Source organism: Engraulis encrasicolus, chromosome 16 (assembly GCF_034702125.1).
Source record: "Engraulis encrasicolus isolate BLACKSEA-1 chromosome 16, IST_EnEncr_1.0, whole genome shotgun sequence".
In the NCBI taxonomy this organism is placed as follows: domain Eukaryota; kingdom Metazoa; phylum Chordata; class Actinopteri; order Clupeiformes; family Engraulidae; genus Engraulis; species Engraulis encrasicolus.
In genome coordinates this window covers 22234502-22253790 of record NC_085872.1, presented here as the reverse complement: position 1 = coordinate 22253790, position 19289 = coordinate 22234502, and the positions used below count along the sequence as shown (strand labels likewise).

Sequence of the window (19289 nt, the reverse complement as noted above, 5' to 3'; positions counted from 1 at the left end):
ATACATCTATAAACACTAATACATACAATGTGCCTGTATAAGTAACTTATAAGGCATATACAAAGTAAAATCAAACATTTGTTTGGCATGTATTCGCAAATGTCTTGTTCATGCACAATAAGGGATTTATTACCAATTTAACCTCAGTAAGGACCTAGTAGGCCTTAGCGTTTGCTTAGTACATGCCTTACAAGTTACTTATGCAGGCATTAACATTGTATATATTAGTGCTAATAGATGTATCCCTAAAATAAAGTGTTACCCACTCAACTTGCATACAAGTTACCTGGATCACATGAGAGAGGCCACACAACGATGTGATCTGCTGCAGTATATGAAAATGTAGACACTACAACACATTACTTCCCTGGATCCCCTGGTTAGGTTCTACTGCAGCACACCATTCACCATACTGTAGTCATCTAGATCTGACTACATCAACTTAGGACCCACTCGAAATGTTCACAAATATTCAGGGCCCACCTCTGACCCAATGAACAGTGAAACCCAATTAAATAGTCAACAACAACACGCGCGCACACACACACACACACACACACACACACACACACACACACACACACACACACACACACACACACACACACACACACACACACACACAAATATTAATTTAGATTTTTAGAAAATGATTTCAAGGCCCACTTAGAATATTTACAAGGCCCACCAGTGGGCACTGGCCCACAGTTTGAGGATCACTGATCTAGATCATATGGAGGCAAACATGAGCCTCTAGAGTTTTATGTCTTGTGAAATCTGTAGTATATGAAAATGTAGACAGTAGGCACCGCATTACATTCCTCCCCGATGCCCTTGGTTGACCTCCGCTGTGTAATGGAGTCAATCCTGCTTAAACTGTAGCTGTTTGCTATCTCGTCACCAGAAGGAAAACAGCTTTACAAATATTTCTTATGTAATGCAAATGTAAACCGCCAAGGCGGCTCTTTCTTGTGTACTTAGATGATTACAAAGAGCTCAACCTCATTCACGTTGTCTTAAGTAACATAACCTGTCTGTACAGTGTGGATGTTGTTCTCAGTCTAATCCTGCAGCAGCTTGTTCCAGCTTTATGTATCGAGGTTTTCTTTTTTTTTCTTGCTAAGAGGCAGACGAGCACTCCTGCACCATGCACCGTGCACGGTGCACCGTGGCTGGCAGAGACGATGTAAAAAGAAACACGCGTGAACACAAACACAAACACAAAAAAATCACGCCCGCAATTACCAGAGCAATCCACAAATCTCCCAGCTGACATTCCATTCCCACACGGTTGCGTCAGTCCCACATGCCCATATACAGTATGGGGGGGTCAGCTCAGGACTTCACCAGAGGCCAATGAGCCACATGAACAATGAATGAATGAATGAATGAATGAATGAATGAATGAATGAATGAATGAATGAATGAATGAATGAATGAATGAATGAATGAATGATCTGTTTCTCTTCACAGCATCATCCAGACCCTCAGCCACATGTCATGAAAAAGGTACACTAGTGTGGAGAGAAAGGGTCCCCATAAGAGACATGGCAGTATAGCGTATGCATATGGGATTGTGTGCTGTGCAGTGCAGTGCAGCCCAGAGGGGGTGGCTTTTGGCTTTCTCTGCAGTGCTCTTGGGAAGCTATGTATGTGGCAGAGGTGGAACTTAAACATTTTCCCACCAGTCCCTGTGGCAGGTAGATTCTAAAATCTACCAGTCACTCACAATTTTTACCAGTCACCATTTTTAACAGCACATTTTCAACCGTTCCAAACATTGTAATGCCAAGTAAGATCATTTTCTGATCAATATTTTTGTTTCAGAGGTCATAAATTCAGCTATTGTGATGCCAATAACTCTTTTCATGACCAATTTGCTTAAACCTTTGATGTTGAAAGCTGCGTATAATTTAGCGCCTGCAGAAAAATTTCACCCGTCAAGGTGACTGGTGGGTTGACATATTTCACCAGTCAAAGGCCAAATTCACCCGTCATTGGCAGGTGGACGGGTGCTGGTTTCCATCCCTGGTATGTGGCTGCTTGGCTTGCCTAGCATCTGTGTGGAGTAGAGGGATGAAGTGAATGTGGTGGGGAGGGCTGACATTCCACATGACCCAAGCTGCCTGATGGCCATGTGCACTTGGAAGATGCCCAAGAGAGTGGTGGAGGTGGTGGTTGTGGTTGTGGTGGTGGTGGTGTGTGTGTGTGCGTGTGTGTGTGTGCACGCGTGTGTGTAGATGCACCTGTGTGTGTGTTTGCGAATCTGTGAGTGTATGTGTGCGTGCCTGTGTGTGTATATCTGCCTGTGTGTGTATACCTGTGTGTGTGAATCTCTTTGTGACAGCTTGTGTGGTTGAATTGTTGCCATCTATAGGGTCTGGTGAGTTGCCAGGAAAGGTGATACAATGCACTGTGCTGTGTTATTTACTAGTGTGTGTGTGTGTGTGTGTGTGTGTGTGTGTGTGTGTGTGTGTGTGTGTGTGTGTGTGTGTGTGTGTGTGTGTGTGTGTGTGTGTGTGTGTGTGTGTGTGTGTGTGTGTGTGTGTCCGTGTGTGTGTCCGTGTGTGTGTCCGTGTGTGTGTGTGTCCGTGTGTGTGTCCGTGTGTGTGTGTGTGTGTGTGTGTGTCCGTGTGTGTACCCTTGTGCGTGTGTGTGTGCATGTTTGCTCTGCAGCAACAACGTCGTGAGCGAGAGTACCAGAGGCAGAAAGAAAAGGAACAGCGACGGCAATATGAGCTGGAGCAGCTGCGTCGAGAGGAGGAGAGGAGGGTGGCTGAAAGCGAGCAGGTATGGGATCCATTCATCCGTTCACACAGTCTTCAACACATGTGTACACACACACACACACACACACACACACACACACACACACACACACACACACACACACACACACACACACACATACATTCTCACTCATACACTCTCTCAGATATGCTCTCACAAAAGAAACAACAGCAACAGCACATTTATTTGTATTCATTTAAGATGCATCATTTATATAGTGACTTTGCATCATAGCATCATGACGTTTTCAGAGGCTTTACCTTCACACAAGCACATACATCACACACAGAACAGACATGGCTCACTGAACAGTCTCACCCAATGAGTAGTCAATGCTTTATCAGCTGTCCAAAAACACAGTTCATTGTTCATCTGGTATGGTCTAAAAGCCATAGGGGCCAGTGCACTGCCGCCGCGAGGTGTGATGTGTGCGATCGTGACCCCTTTCTGACGCCCTGCCATGATGAATTAGCGGCCCAGGTTCCAACAGCCACCTGTGTGTCGTGCTTTGTGCTCTCCCTTCTTCAATCTCTTATCTCCCTTAAGTCTGTTATTCTCTCCATTTTATTTCTATCTGTTTAGCCCATCACTCTCTATCCCTCTTTTTCTTCAGGTCTTTTTTCGGTTATTGATTTTTTTTTCATTTGCTCTGTGTTTAGCCATTCATTTCTTTATCTTACTTTTTCTGCCTTCCTCTTTTTCTCTTTGTCTCGTTTTTCCCCACCTTCTCTTCTACAAGATTCTACAATATGTCTGTTTTTCCCTCATCACTTAGTGTGAGGTTAATTATCTTGCCATGTTTCTGATGTATTCTTTTAAAATCACTCGAGAGGGTCCATGAAAGCATGCAGTAAGTGTGCTAATGGGAGCCATTTCTCCAGAGCACATGGTGGTAGATAGCTTTATTATGTTTCTCTCTCGTTCTCTCGTTCTCTCTCTCGCTCTCTCTCTCTCTCTCTCTCTCTCTCTCTCTCGCGCGCGCGCTCTCTCTCTCTCTCTCTCTCTCTGTACGTCTCTCTCTCTCTCTCTCTGTCTCTCTCTGCGTGCCTCTCTCACACTTTCTTCACCATAGAATTTCACCCCTTTCACCCCTGCCCTTTTTTACCTCTTCCTCCTCTCTTTTCTCTTCTCTTCTTCCCTCCTCTTCCTCCTCTGCTTTCTCTTCTCTTCTTCCCTCCTCTCCCTCCTCTCGTTTCTCTTCTCTTCTTCCCTCCTCTCCCTCCTCTGGTTTCTCTCCTCCCGATACGCTGTCGGCTGCTGGCTGCCGGCTGCTGCGGGGCTGCAGGAGTATATCCGCCGGCAGCTTGAGGAGGAGCAGAGGCAACTGGAGATACTGCAGCAGCAGCTCCTGCAGGAGCAAGCACTCCTTCTGGTAACTTCTGGAGCGAGGGAGCAGTTAAGGGCCGTACACACACATCGCTGCTATTTGCTAGCTTCTCGCTTGCTCGCCTGCTCGCCTCTGTTTCATGGAACGTTCGCTGAAAGTTCCCGCGGCTTTAACTGCCAATGAACAGGCGAGAAGTACCGAACTCTGCCTTCCAATTGGTTACTCGCTTACTCGCCTCGCTCGAAGATAAAATGTTTTCAACTCGGGATCCGCCCACATCGCATCGCTTGTACAGTACTCGCCTACTCGCCTGCTAGTCTGTAGCCTGCTAGAAATGTAATTTCAAATTCTTTGTATGACCAGTGCATGTAAAGAAATTGACAATAAAACCCACTTGACTTGACTTGACTAGTCTCGCTGGAACACATTGACATTCTATTGAGTTCATTCGCTGAGCAAGTAACTAGCAGCGACGTGTGTGTACGGCCTAGACCTCCCTTTCCACTCTCTCTCTCCCTCTCTCTCTCTCCCATGCTTTCCTCGTCCTCCCTACTTTCTGGCTTCCCCTCCCTCTCGCTCTCTTTGCCTGGCAGCGCTAGACTCGCATCGAATCACGCTGAGGAAAGTGGCAGAGAAATTCGTTTGCCGTCAGTGTTTGTCTCCCGTGGCTAGGCAACACCTCTCTTTTCTCCCATTCCTTCATGGCTAGAGTGTGACATTCTGTATACTATATGTGTACATGTGTGTGTGCGTGTTTGTGTATTTGTGGTCGCTTTATCGTCCCGAGCTTTCCCTTGGTTGTCTGATGTTGAATATGGTAGTGGATGAAGCATTAGCTTCGCATAGATATGGCTGCATGAGATGCCGATCTTCATCTAAAAGTGCTGTTTTTGCCATCACACACACACACACACACATACACACACACACACACACACACACACACACATTATTCCGCCTCATATGTCACAATATCACCATCAGGAGCATGATGCCACTGCAACCAGTCAGTGCATTTCCTGAATGCACCTACACACACACATGAATGATTTCTCTCTTCTTGACAACACCTCCAAGTTCTTCTCTGAAGCATGTCTAAAAGATGACAGCGCAACTTCCTCAAGTACAGAGGAGAGAGTTAGCAACAGTGAGCGAGCAGGAGACTGAGCGAGGGAGCATGAGAGGGGGACAGCAGAGGACAGAAGATGTTCTTTTCTCATTTAAAAAAAAACCCTTTCTTTTTTGTTGTCAGCAGAGAGGCCCAGAGTAGAGAATGATGTTGGGGGGGTGGGGGTCTGGGCGTCAACACATAGCTTCTGGTTCACCAGGAAAGGGGGGGAGAGGGAAAAGATGCAAAGAGGAGAGGACAGACTCCTCTTCGTAGCCTCTCCGTAGCCTCTCTTCCTCTCCTCCTCTCCTCCTCTCCTTGGCCGCGAGATGCAGCACTGTGGAGTGGCCCATATGCTACAGACAGTCCCACCATATGGCTCTCTTCCTGCCAAACATATCATTTCACATTAACATTTGCCTACTGCTTTCACACTCGGCATTGGCTTTCTCTCGTCCGTATGATCAAGACATCAACAAGACGTCACGGGCAAGACGAGCACTTCACGGGAAGTCAAGAAAGCCTTTGTTCGTTCAGACTTGACTCATTTTTATGGTCGTGCGCAGATACACTCAGTGCTGTGTGTTGTAGTAGTGCAGTGAAACTTGGCAAACGCTACATGTGCATACTAAAGGTTGCCATGGTGTTGCAAGCTCTCTCACGCACAATGTTGTGGGCCCCAGTGCAAGGCCCCACCCCCCCCCTTCCCTTCTTGCCTCAGTACGTACGCCACCCCATGTTCTCAGCGCTCGCTCTCGTCAGCCAAGTTCTCAGGCATGTGCATGTGTGACGCAATTCTGTTGTTGTTGTTGTGCCGTTGGCTGGTTGTTACGTTGGCTGTTTACCTGATCGTTATCTGACCCCCATCGCTCGGCATGCGCCACCCACAGCACCTGTAATGTATGTGTCGTGTCGTGTCGGCCTGTGCATGTTCGGGCATGGCAAGCCTGTGCGAGTGTGGCTGTGGTCTCTCATTTGCCTGTCATCAAACTCGGATCTATCCTGACGACCCGCTCTCTGTCTCTCTTCTCCTGTGTATGTTTGCGTCTGTGTGTGAGCGTGTGTGACTGTGTGGGTGTGTGTGCGTGCGTGCGTGCGTGCATACGTGTGTGCGTATGTGTGCGTGTATGCGTATGTGTATGTGCGTGCGTGTATGTGTGTTTGTGTATGTGCGTGCACATGTGTATGTGAATGTTTGCGTGTGTGTATGCATATGTGTATGTGTGCGTGTATGTGTATGTGTGCGCGTGTGTATGCATGTATGTATGTGTGTGTGCGTGCGTGCGCGCATGTGCGTGTGTGTGCGTGTTTGTGTATGTGCAGGAGTACAAGCGTAAGCAGCTGGAGGAGCAGAGGCAGGCGGAGCGTCTGCAGAGGCAGCTGCAGCAGGAGAGAGCCTACCTGGTCTCCCTGCAGCAGCAGCAGCAGCAGCAGCAGCAGCAGGACGGGCAGGGCAGGCAGGGCGAGAAGAAACCACTCTACCACTACAAGGACGCCATCAACCCCGGCGACAAGCCGCCCTGGGCCAAGGAGGTGGGTGTGCGGGAGTTTACATTGTGTATTTGATATTTGATATTTTATTTGATATTTTACAACATATCAGCTACTCTTCCTGGGATCCACACAGAATATATCACAAACAAGACGTCGACATACAAAACGACATATAAAACGAAGAAAAGATAAGCTTCTTTTCTATTGTTGACAGGAGTTTTTTCCAGAGAGAATTTCAGAGAAGATGTCATGTTGATTTGAATATTTGTATCTCTCTCTCTCTCTCTCTCTCTCTCTCTCTCTCTCTCTCTCTCTCTCTCTCTCTCTCTCTCTCTCTCTCTCTCTGTCTCGCAGTTTCCATCAGTTGAAAATGAGGGTTTTTTATTATTTAAATGCTTCTTTTATCCTCAAAGCAGGCAGACTTGAAGTTGGCGATGTTTCACACTCAAACACCATGGTCAGCATAGCATGTTGAATTTGTCACACTATGCATTTATTTTGCATGTGAACTCATTTTAGCTCAATGTTGTGGTTGTGTGCGTGTGTGTACATTTTAAGTTATTCATGTCTTGTGTCAGTATTTTGTTTATTATGTGTACAATATGTGCATGTTAAACTTTTTTTACGGCCACCTACTTATTATAGTTTTCATTCCTAGTAATCTAGCATTGGCCATTATTTTTTCCCCATATGTGTTAACTGTGCTGTGACCCCCTACCCCTACCCTTCTGACCCCCCGCCTCCCCCCCCCAACCTGCCTTGACACCAGCCCCCGCTCCCTCAGGTCCTCCAGCAGCTGGCCATCGATCCCCTGCCCCCCGGCCTCCGCCAGCACCACTCCTTCCACATGGTCGAGCCTCCCCCCAACTACCCAGCCCCTAAGCCTAACCCAGGCCCCCGCCGTGCCCCCTCCGACCCAGCTAACGTGCCTCCTTCCAGCAGAGCTCAGCTGCAGAAGCAGCAGCAGCCAAAGCACAAGCAGCAGCAGCACAAGCAGCAGCAGCAGCCGCCGCCACAGCAAAAGCCGAAACAGAAGCATCATCAGCAGCAGCATCAGCCTCAGCATCCGGCCAAGCCGACTCACCGCATCCAGCTCTCCCCAGACCCCATCTCCAGAGACAGTGCCCTGGCCCAGCAGATCAGCGAGCATGTGCGCCGGGAGCTGAGGGCCAAGCGCCTGAGCCAGAACCAGGGACAGAACCAGAACCAGAGCCAGGGCCAAGGTCAGGCCCAGCAGCAACGTGGACGCAGCCCCACCAGCTCGCACCCCAAGCCCCAGGCCGAGCCCAAAGCCCAGGCCGAACCCAAAGCGGTTAGTCCCCCGGTAGGGCTGGTGCTGCTGAGTCCGGACTGGGCGTCGGAGCACAATCCTCGGTCCAGCTCGCACTCGCCCTGCCGTAGAATAGAAGTAGAAAGTAGTGATGACAGTGATGACTGTAGTCGCCCCGTTTTAGCACGGCAGAATGGCATCAGGATGGCCATCAGCTCTGAAAACTTGTTCAGGCACTCCGCCTCACAACCCGCGCCTCACTTGCAAGCCCCCCGAGACAGGCGCTCTTACTCTATGCCGTCTTCGGACGGAGAGCTGCAGCCATTCCCACACCCATACCCATACCCGCAGCCTCTCGGGCAGCCCCGGGGACCACCACACGCACAGCCGTGGCCCCAGTGCCCTCAGGTCATCCTCAGTCCTAGTGACGATCATGACCGGTTTGATGACTATTTCAGTCCCGTAGACACAGATTTGTCCGCCTCCGCCCCCTCTGGGCAATTGAGTCAGGCCTTTGGCCGCATGAAGGGCACCTTGTCCAGGTCGCTGGCTGCTCTGAATACGAGGATGGGGCTTTCTCCACATAGCTCGCCTGGCGGCAGCCCCTCCTCATCACGCTCCGCGTCCCCAAAGAGTGGCTCTAACCAGTCCCTGACCCACTCTCCCCCGTGGTCACGTAGCATGACCAATGATTCAACGATTAAGCCCTCTTACTGGCACATGTAGCGTGTTGAGAGCCTGATTTGTATATTTTGTAATATATGTATATGTTATATCTACAAATCAACCTTTCCTCTCTTTCGAAATCGTATTTCCTGCTATTGGATGATACTTACTTGTGTACATAGCTGTGACCTTGTTTGTCTTGCCATACATTTTGTATTTGAGACAAATGTATTTTTTACTCCAGTCAAATTTTGAAATATATACCTGTATATACACATACTTACTCGTTTTGGCCCCTGCTGCACCATTGTTCGCTTTATTTGAATCCCATTTAGATGCATATGAGCATAGCATAAGCCCTCTGTACACCTGTTCTGGCAAAATGCAGAGAACTCACTGTAAAAAAGCATCTAGTCAATCTTAATTGAAGTAAAAATCACCTAATAACTAGCACTTTTGACCTAGAAATTGTAGACTATTTAGACAAATTATAAACATTTGTCCATTGGGCAAATAATTTTCTTGATCAGATTTTTACATGTTTAAAACAAGTCTAAGTAGTCTAAAATGTCTAGTTCAAAAGTACTGGTTATTAGGTGATTTAAATGAAGATTGACTTTCCATATCCCAGATTATCAGCGGAGTACTTCAGCTAGGAAAACCCCCGTAAAGACAAGCGTTGTCCGATACTTTCTCCAGCCCTTTAGAATAGTACAAGGGGACGGTCGTGTTTAAACCAATGGCATACCCAGTCATCATCATAGTCCTGATGTGAGCCTGGAGAGAACCCCATGAGCTACTGTATTCCACTTCCCCGCCCCCCACCATTCTGAGTAGAGCTGGTGCAATACCCAGATCACGTCCAAGCCCACGCCCACGCCCACGCCCTTGCCCTCTACCTCAGCCCCTTCCACTGGACAGATGACCTCATGAGAGATCCCTGTCAGACCGGATGGCATGCGTGTGATCCAGAGCTATAAGGTTCAGTTCCACCTCCGTCAATCCCCCTAACTGGGTGATAAGCTGCTGGTGGTGGAGCCTCTCCCTGGCACCCTCTTCCAAATTATACTTTTGGGGCATTAAGTGGTGAATTTGCAAGTGCACAGCTTTTCGCAGCTACTACATGATATTATGTGCTTTAACGCTAACCGCTTTGGCAAATGTCTAGTTGCTGTAGTCAATCAAATTCTCTACCGGCAAAGAGTTTGCTTCCCTGCTGCTATGCTCAATAACTCCCTCCCTTCTTACCACAATCTAAAACGCACACGATTGTTTTTCCTCCAGCGATGTTCTCGGTGGGAGCTCCTCCTGTTATATTTCTCAGTCGGAAGTATCAGTAACATGGAACAATTCTCTGCTGCAGATGGACATTTGGGTGTAGTCATAATTTCAATTTCAAACAATGGTATACAACAATTGTATACTTCATAGGGTTATGTAGTTGACAATTGGTTGAAATAGTGTTACTTCAGACACTACAAGTGTGTTATTTGACAGTAGTAGTAATACTGGAGTAAGTATACCACCATAAACCCAAAGGTTTCCACTCTGCAAAGGAAGACTCTCCATTGTTTGTCTAACCATAGTTTTCTCAACTTTTGCAGGTGTTTCCTCCTCTTACCGTAATGTCCTTTAGGACAGATGCAGTGCCATTCTAACCAGTCATTGCACAAATGATCACAATGTCTGTGCAATGTCGAATGTAGTGGTAGACTATGTGTTCTACCATAGATGCATAGATGCCTAATACAATGACTAATGTAGGCCTGTATGTTCTTTACCATAGGTAGACATAGATACATGCTGACTTGCCTCTTGTCTTTGTCAACATAAAAAGTAGTAACAGTTGAAGTAGTAACAGTTGCAGTAGTAACAGAGATGTGATTCTGACTTCAGTGCCCCAGTGATGATGCATGAGTCAGTCACCATTTTGGTTAGAGTGTCTTTTTGGAATAGTGACGTCTCTGAATGCAGCTATTCCTCAAAGTGACTCGCCGTGACTCGGCTTATTTGAGGGGGGGCACTCGAGCCAATCGTGGGTTCACTTTGTCTGGCCTCTTTCATGCTGACAGAGTCTAAAGAGCACTGTTACCGTGTTCTGGCTTTTGGTGTGTGGGTCGCTCCGTTGCTCTCTAGCTACTGTACGTACGTTGTTTCTGGAGATGAGCAGTGTTTCTTGTGATGGACAATATCAGCTTACCATGGGCGACTGGATTCAAACACTCCTTTCTCTTGGGCGAAAGCATCCCTTAGACACTATATACTATAGACACTATATTCTAGTTCAACTGTATTTTGCCGAGAAATGGCAATGAGGTTGAACAAGGCCTCTTTAACGTGATGATGAGGGCAAACTTTTTTTTTTTGCATTCCTTGTGAGCCCCAGGCTGATGGCTCATTCAGTCATAATAGCATAGCACGGGACCACAACAGTTATTTCTATTCATCCAATTTGGGAATTCGTTTTAAGGAGTGCATGACATGTCCCCAAAGTAAGTCTTTGATCGCTCTCTGTCCACTGAAGTCACACGATTATGGTTGCTGCGATTGGCGCGTCTGTTTTTTGTTGTTGTTGTAAACTGACATTTTCTCTGATGCCGATGGCAGGTGGAAGAACGCTCGAAGCTGAACCGGCAGAGCTCCCCGGCGCTGCAGCATAAAGTCGCCAATAGGATCTCCGACCCATCCCTCCCACCCCGCTCGGAGTCCTTCAGCAGCGGGGGGCTGCAGCCGGCTCGCACCCCTCCCATGCACCGGCCCATCGAGACACAGGTAGTGTTTCATTAGCCTGGGAACTCCCATACTGCCTTTAGTTCTACACAATCGTTTCGATCTTAAAGACACTTGTGATTTAGGTCTGGTGTTAACCAGGCAAGTGTCAAGTAATCAGAAGCTATTTATACACCAACTCACGTTAAATTGCAGACAGTCATGTAGACCCAGTCTACCCATTTCCCAGCCAGTCTACATTCATTCTAATGTAAATTGTACATGTAATAGAACAGGAAGATTGGGTAATAACATTTTCTGGGGTGAAATATGACCACTCTTGCTGGTGTATTTCCAAAGTCTTCGTGCAATTCTGGCATTTTTTCTGAACTTCCTCACTAACAAGTCCCTGTAGTGTCTGTATATTTTTACACAGTGCTGATTGTGCTATATGCCGCATGCTGCTGTACTTAGCTGCCTGGTTGGCATATCTCCTCCACCTCCCCTCTCTCTCTAAGGGTTCTATATGCAATATGCTACCTTGCGTCCTCCACTTGTGCTTGTGGCCTCGCCCCGCCTCCTGGCCCCTCCTCCGTGGAGAAAACAATAAAGTTTCCCCGCTGTCAGCCAAGCCTCAACAACTTTTGGGGGCCTATTCTTCATTCACCATCCAGTTTGCAAATGAAAAAAAAACTTTACAATTGAGCTTTTGCGAGATATTGAAATGTCATGCTGTTGTCAGTGATGTCATCATGACATATTACCGGTACTTCCTGTTACGAGGCCACAAGCACAAGTGGAGGAAGCAAGGTTGCATATTCGAACGCACCCTAAGTGTTACCCTTATTTCTCTCTCTGCTCCAGATGGCCCATCTGGTGCCTGTGAAGTCCCACAGCCCCACCATGACCGGCTCGCAGTCTCTACACGACCAGTCACCCAAGGGGGTCGCCGGTTTCCAGGAGGGCCCGCCAGCCCACCGGCCCGAGATGCCGCCGCGACAGAACTCGGATCCCACCTCCGAGACACCCGCGGCGGCAATGCCCTCGCGCAGCGGTGAAAAGCTAGAGCGGGGCTCCTGGCTCAGAGAAGAAGATATCCCCCCTAAGGTAGAGACTTTTTAAATTCAGAAGCCAGTATTTATTGATTCATTGACGTAATGATTGATTGGTTTTGTGGTTAATTTGACTAATCAGTTGGAAAAGAAACAGACATGGATGTCTGTGCACAAAGAGAAATTTAATGGAATTAGATTACAGAAATATATGGTAATATATTAAACTCACTGACGACAGAGCGTATAAATGACTAACTCTGACAAGCACACCAAATAGAATGATCACTCCGATCTCTCAGAGCACTTGCTGCTCCCGCCACCCTCCACCACCCCAACATTTCAAATCAACTGAAGGAAGGGAGTGATTTAGCCGTGGGCGGCTCTGTAACGATGCATCTCCCAGTAGTGTGTGTGTGTGTCTGTGTCTGTGTGTGCCTGTGTGGCTGTGTGTGTGTGTGCCTCTGCGTGTACTGTACGTCGGTGCATCCTTAAATGAAACAAGTAGAGGCTGTATGTCTGGATTGCTGCCAGATATGTCCAATCTCAATGATGGCGATGTAGATCATTATTTGAAGTGACATGATGTGATGGCTGTACAAAACTGAGGAGAGTCGGCCTGTAATCTGAGAGAGGTTTTGGAAATTATTTTTTATCACCACTGTACAGTACTTGTACTGTACCTCCAAAAAAAGCTCAATACTGTACATTTGGGGCAGCCGTGGCCTAGTGGTTAGAGAGTTGGTCTTTGAATCTGGGTTGTAGGTTTGAATCCCCCCTGACCTCTGCCTACATCTCTATCCAAGGCTGAAGTGCCCTTGAGCAAGGCACCTAACCTCACATTGCTCCAGGGACTGTAACCAATACCCTGACAAATAATAACTGTAAGTCGCTTTGAATAAATGAAAGCGTCAGCTAAGTGCAATGTAATGTAATGTAATAATGTACATTGGAATGTGCAGGTGCCCCAGAGGACCATCTCCATTTCTCCTGCACTGGTCCGGAAGAACTCACCTGGAAATGGGGCAGGTAGTGGTCTAGCCCCCAGGGCTGGAGCAGCCCTGATACGAGCCAGGTAGGCATCAGCTCCTGTACTCACACAGCAAACCACAGCTAGACAAACTATGTTTTAACCCATTGATGCCTGATGTTGCGTTGCGCAACATTGGCCCTGGCGCCTGGAGACTGCATTACGCAACATTCAGGCTTTATTAAATATCTGTTTGTTTGAGATTAATGAACACATTCTGATAAAAGATGAGGGTCTTAGCGTTTAAATGCAACTTAGTGTATATTTTCATGTGCTTCAGAAGCTGAGATATTTAGGTTTTTATAGGCTGAGGGCAACTTTTCTTAAAAACGGCTCAGGCATTCAGCACCCTTTTTGCAGGTGCCTTATGCATCAATGGGTTAATTGCTTCATGGATGACAATTTCTCAGCAAATGAGAGAAGCTGGGAAGATGTACCACTTCTAAAGCCTTACTAATGGGTGTGGGTGTGTGTGTGGGTGTTTGCATGCATGTCTTTATGTCTTTCTTTATGGGTTTTTTTTCTTCTTCTTTTTTCAGCAACCCTGACCTGAGACAGCCGGAGATGTCACTTGAGGGAGCTCTGCAGAGGAGGAGCAGCAACAGCTCGTCCAGCTCAGGCACGCCCACCTCCCAGCAGGGCTCCAGCGAGAGGAACCAGAGCAAAGGTGAGTGGGTGGTATGGGTGCCCCTCTCTACCCCCCCACCCCCCTGCCCCTCCGGCCAACATGCTTCAATCTCTGCCCCACCCCACCCTGAAGACGGGGGAAGAGGAAGTGTGGACATCTGTTATGCACAATGTTCTTGGCAGGACAGAGGAGGTGCATTCCAATCTGCAGACTTCCGTCCTCCCTTGCTCACTTGCCTGCTTGTGACCTCATGATGATGTCACTGACGACACAAAATTAATTCAATATCTTGCAAAAGCACAATTCTAATGTTATTTTCTCATTTGCAGTTGGGATGGTGAATGAAAAATAGTCCCCCAAAAATTGCTCTGGCTAGGTTGACACCTGGGAAACTTTATTGTTTTCTCCAAGGAGGTTGGGCCAGGAGGCGGGGCGAGGCCACAAGCACAAGTGGAGGATGGGAGTGTGCATATTGGAATGCACCCAGGGTTGCACTCGTCATGAGAGTGACTGTACTGAAGCATCACTCAGTTCTCTCCTGGGCTAGTCAGTGATTCTTGTTCCAAGTTCTCATGAATTAGCTCCAAGCTTTATTTTTAGAACGTGCTGTTTTTATTCATTTGCTCGGCGGGCTTATTTTTAATCCAGCAAGACCCGTGTGTGTCTGAGTCAGTCCCTCCAGAAGGCTCTGCTGGCATAAGTCCTAGACAGTCTCACACTCATTCATTCAAATCCACTGGACTGCAATGGTCATGTTCTCCTCTCGTTTACTCAGCTTCCATTACCATCACCTGAGAGACACGCAGAGGGAGTAAAGGCGGGCTTACACTGTGCGACTTTTGCCCTGATTTGGCTTGCGCAATTTTTTGAAAGTCGGGCCGATTTCTTGCTCAATCGCAGGTCAATCGTGTGTCTCGCATCGTGTAGTGTACATGAGGTGTAGCGACAAGTGATTTCACCTCGCGATTGTGCAATCGCAAGGTCGCAAGAAAATCAAAACTGTTTGAAATCCTGGTCGTACCTCGTGAGTAAATCGCACAGTTGAAGCAGTGCGACGACCCGATTTGACACTACACATGCACAAATTGATAGGGCAGCACGATTCGCTGTTGAGCGCGTCCTCATCTCCCCCTCAGGTGCGCATGTTCCCTCATCTGTAGACTCGGGAAACATGCCTGTCGTGTCGCACAGTGGGTTCATTCCACTCGCATCTGACTGTCGGCTCGTATAGTGTGAGGACACGAGTCGTGAGATGTGAACTTTTAAATCGTTATATTCCCTTGTGCAGTGTGAGAAGGAGCTTGATACCCACGATTGAAAATATCGCACAGTGTATGCCCGCCTTAAGGCAGAGGGAAAAAGTCAGAGACTCGCAGAGAGAGAGAAATGTTCAAAAGGCAAAACGCAAAGATAGAAAGACAGGTGAAGATAAGAATGGTACATGATACTCATTTTGTCAATGGAAGCCATATTTAAAAGCATCTTTGTTGTTGTCATAGATACACCCAAGACGGAGACCTCCCCCACAGGCTCTCAGGAAAGCCCTAAACCCAAGCCAGAGGAGGCTCGTGAGACACCAAGGCCCAGTAGACCCGCAGTAAGTGACACACACACACACACACACACACACACACACACACACACACACACACACACACACACACACACACACACACACACACACACACACACACACACACACACACACACACACACACACACACACGCACAGAATATATACCCGTTCTGTGTCGCCCACACTCAACACAAAGAACCAAACACAACCATTTATGTTGGTTCAGTCATTACTACAGTACATGATTGAAGTATTGTCCAGCAGTTTGGACAATCCGATCCCACTTCATTATAGCCAAACTGAATTAGGCCGTCTGTGTGCCTCTAACCCAGTTATGCGCTCACTAACGTCCAATGCATAATGCTCAGGTCAGTGGCCTCCCTCTCACCGTTGCAGTCCGCCCATTTGTTGCTTGGGCTTCGGTGCAGTAATGATCAGACTGCGAGGCTCCTACGCTGGTTACTGAGATCTTCTTTACTCAGGAATGGAAGGCGAGCTGTGTTGTTGTGCTGTCTCCTCCTTCAAGTGAACTTTTTTTTTTTTTTTACAATCACCATGGTGATACGGAGGGCCTTACACTGCTATGAGCTTATTAAATATGAGTTGATGTTTTTCTTTCTTTCTTCCTTTCTTCCTTTCTTTCTTTCTTTTTCTTTGTGGTCCTCTGCCCTTTAAACCACTCTGTTCCTCTATTCCTTCCCCCTCTCTGCCAATGACATTAGATTTGTGGACTCGTTGACACAGAGCTTGAGCTCTGTGGGCTCCTATCTCTCTCTCTCTCTCTCTCTCTCTCTCTCTCTCTCTCTCTCTCTCTCTCTCTCTCTCTCTCTCTCTCTCTCTCTCTCTCTCTCTTTCTTTCTTTCTTTCTTTCTTTCTTTCTTTCTTTCTTTCTTTCTTTCACTTTCTCTCTCCCTCTCTTTATTTCTGGTTGGAGAGAGTTCTAAGGATTAGTTTCACCCGGTCAGCATTGAGACCGGGCTGCCAAGAGTGGGCGCCCCAATGAGCTCCGGCTAATCAACTCACTGTGCATGCTCTCTGTATGCCTTGCAAAGCCCCTTGCTAGCGAGCTGGATGCTAAGTAAAGCTAGCGCGGCCGGGCGGGGAAACTGCTGAGGCGTGATCAATGTTTGCACGCATGTTCCATGCAAATGGAACTGTCTGACTGGCTGCACACGCCACACTAACAATCCCTCAGTTCAACCTCCTTTCCTCTAAACTAACTCTCCCCTTCTCTCTTCTCTCGTTCTGTCTCCCTTCTCTTCTTTATCTGTCTTTCTCTTTTAATTCTGATCTCTGCTTTTCAACTTCAAACAGAGCTATAAGAAAGCGGTAGACGAGGTTAGTGTCAAAGCTGTCCCTTCTTCCCCTCTCACCTCTTTTCAATTCTCCTGCTTCTATTTTTTATTCGTTTCTATTTTGTATCTGTCTCTACTTTCATCTTCCAGAATTTCTGTCTCTTCCCCTCTGTCTTTTTCTCTCTGTTTTTTCTTTATGACCTTGATGGATTCTCTTGGCAGATAGGCCATGAATGTTCTTGTGTTAAGCTTGAGAAAATCCTCTCCTTTTTCACTCTGCAAACTTTCTCACCAGGCTGAATCAGTCCAGTCTTTGTTAATAGCTCTTGTCACCCCTTCACCCCACTCCCATTCAACACAGCTAATCGGGACTCTCTCTCTCCCTCCCCTGATCTCTCTCTCTCTCCCTCCCCTGATCTCTCCCTCTCCCCTGATCTCTCCCTCTCCCTCTCTCTCTCTTTGTCTCTCTCTCTCTATCTCTCTCTTTGACTCTCTCTCTTTCTCGCTCTCTCTCTCTCTCTCACGCTCTCTCTCTCTCTCTCTCTCTCTCTCTCTCTCTCTCTCTCTCGCTCTCCTGCTCCCTCTCTCTCAGTCCCTCTCTCCCTCTCTCTCTTTGACTCTCTCACTCTCCCCTCTTCATCTCTTGTTGTCAAAAGGGAATGGTTTCCATAGCTACAAGTGCCTTGGGTGGCATGTTGTGAATTTCAGTCTGTTTATTAAGTGATACTGGAGAGCCAAAGACAGGCCAGCCTGCTAATATCTCTCTCTCTCTCTCTCTCTCTCTCTCTCTCTCTCTCTCTCTCTCTCTCTCTCTCTCTCTCTCTCTCTCTCTTTCTTTCTTTCTTTCTTTCTTTCTTTCTTTCTTTCTTTCTTTCTTTCTTTCTTTCTTTCTTTCTTTCTTTCTTTCTTTCTTTCTTTCTTTCTTTCTTTCTTTCTTTCTTTCTTTCTTTCTCTCTCTCTCTTTTGGCTATGAGAGTTTTATGCATGTAATGTCAGACGAGAAGAGCCCCCAGTGAGGTCCTGTTCACTGTTCTCTACATATTTTTATGTTTCTGTATGAGATGTTCATGTACATGGTAGAGACTGTAGAGTCGTTAAGTCTGAAGGTATGTCTTGAACCGCACGACATTCGGAATATGCTCCATGGTTTTTGTGTGACTTCACAAGGCTGTGTCTTATTTCCATGTTCTTGGATTCACCATTTTTATGCATGACTGTTCCTGTTTGTATTGGGCCTGGTAGTCGATTTTCTATCGCTGACCAACATATGTGCATTTTCTGTTCTCTCTCTCTCTCTCTCTCTCTCTCTCTCTCTCTCTCTCAGGACCTGACTGCTCTGGCCAGAGAGTTGCGGGAACTGCGCACGGACGACGCCCCTCGCCCACCCATTAAAGTAACGGACTACTCCTCCTCCAGCGAGGACTCGGAGAGCAGTGACGAGGAAGGGGATCATGTGGGCAACGATGGCACTGTGGCAGTCAGCGACATCCCTCGAATCATGTAAGCACTCAAACAAACTCGAACTTGCGGACAGGCACACACACCAAGACCCCTCTGTCTTTACATTACATCACGTTACATTACATTGCATTGCATTTGCCAGACGCTTTCTAATCAAAGCGACTTACGAACGAGGACAACTTACAAATGAGGACATTTCCGTTAGCATTCCGTAAACATTTCCGTTGGCCACAGCACTCACTTTTGCAGGCGCTCAAGTGTCAATACTTTGAAAGTGAAGGTAATTGCTTAAAATCCCTTCAAAATTTTGGGGCCTCCATCTTGCTCTCTCGCTCATTGCCACTTTATGAGGTCAAACACACCTAATGTCGACATCAACACACAAACACAGAAGTCTTCCTGGGTGATCTATATAAAGTATGTAAAGTTTATGTGTGTGGATGGATGAGCATATTTGTGGGTTTTGAAATCCACAGGCCCTCAGGACCAGGTGGTGAATCATACAGGAGTGGCCATGACGACGCTCTCAATAATGGCTCCAAAGATGACACCCTGATGATGGGAGAGGTACATGGCTTTGCTTTTGTTTTTGTATGGCTTATTTTGCCCATGCAACAATGATTCATGTATGATTGATATAAACACCCAACCCTTTTGTAATCAATCCTCTGTCCTTTTTTCCTAATACCAAGACGCGCGAGCGAAAGCGCTCCACTCACTCGGAGAGTAATGGCTTTGCCGGCCATGGGAACCTGCCTGACCTGCTGCAGCAGAGCCACTCCCCGGCTGGCACCCCGTCGGAGGCCCTGAGCCGCCTGGCTGGCCTGCACCCGCAGGACCTGGATGCCATGGAGGAGGTGGGTGACAGGGATGCCGATCAGAG

At 47.4% G+C, this 19289-nt stretch overlaps 1 protein-coding gene across 2 annotated transcripts in view; it reads left to right on the top strand.

Annotated features, from left to right (window-relative positions):
• Window positions 1-19289, top strand: part of tnika (TRAF2 and NCK interacting kinase a) — a 104229-nt gene that overhangs the window by 70996 nt on the left and 13944 nt on the right. Inside the window, exons 13-23 of one of the 2 annotated variants that reach the window (XM_063219009.1) lie at window positions 2677-2790; window positions 4076-4162; window positions 6549-6758; window positions 11263-11427; window positions 12229-12471; window positions 13379-13491; window positions 13986-14113; window positions 15574-15671; window positions 18270-18445; window positions 18883-18973; window positions 19099-19263. In XM_063219009.1, the coding sequence (XP_063075079.1) occupies window positions 2677-2790; window positions 4076-4162; window positions 6549-6758; window positions 11263-11427; window positions 12229-12471; window positions 13379-13491; window positions 13986-14113; window positions 15574-15671; window positions 18270-18445; window positions 18883-18973; window positions 19099-19263 (1590 nt within the window). Of the gene's footprint in view, window positions 1-1473; window positions 1510-2676; window positions 2791-4075; window positions 4163-6548; window positions 6759-7488; window positions 9613-11262; window positions 11428-12228; window positions 12472-13378; window positions 13492-13985; window positions 14114-15573; window positions 15672-18269; window positions 18446-18882; window positions 18974-19098; window positions 19264-19289 lie in introns of those variants that run through there. The other variant, XM_063219008.1, reaches the window with a different exon arrangement.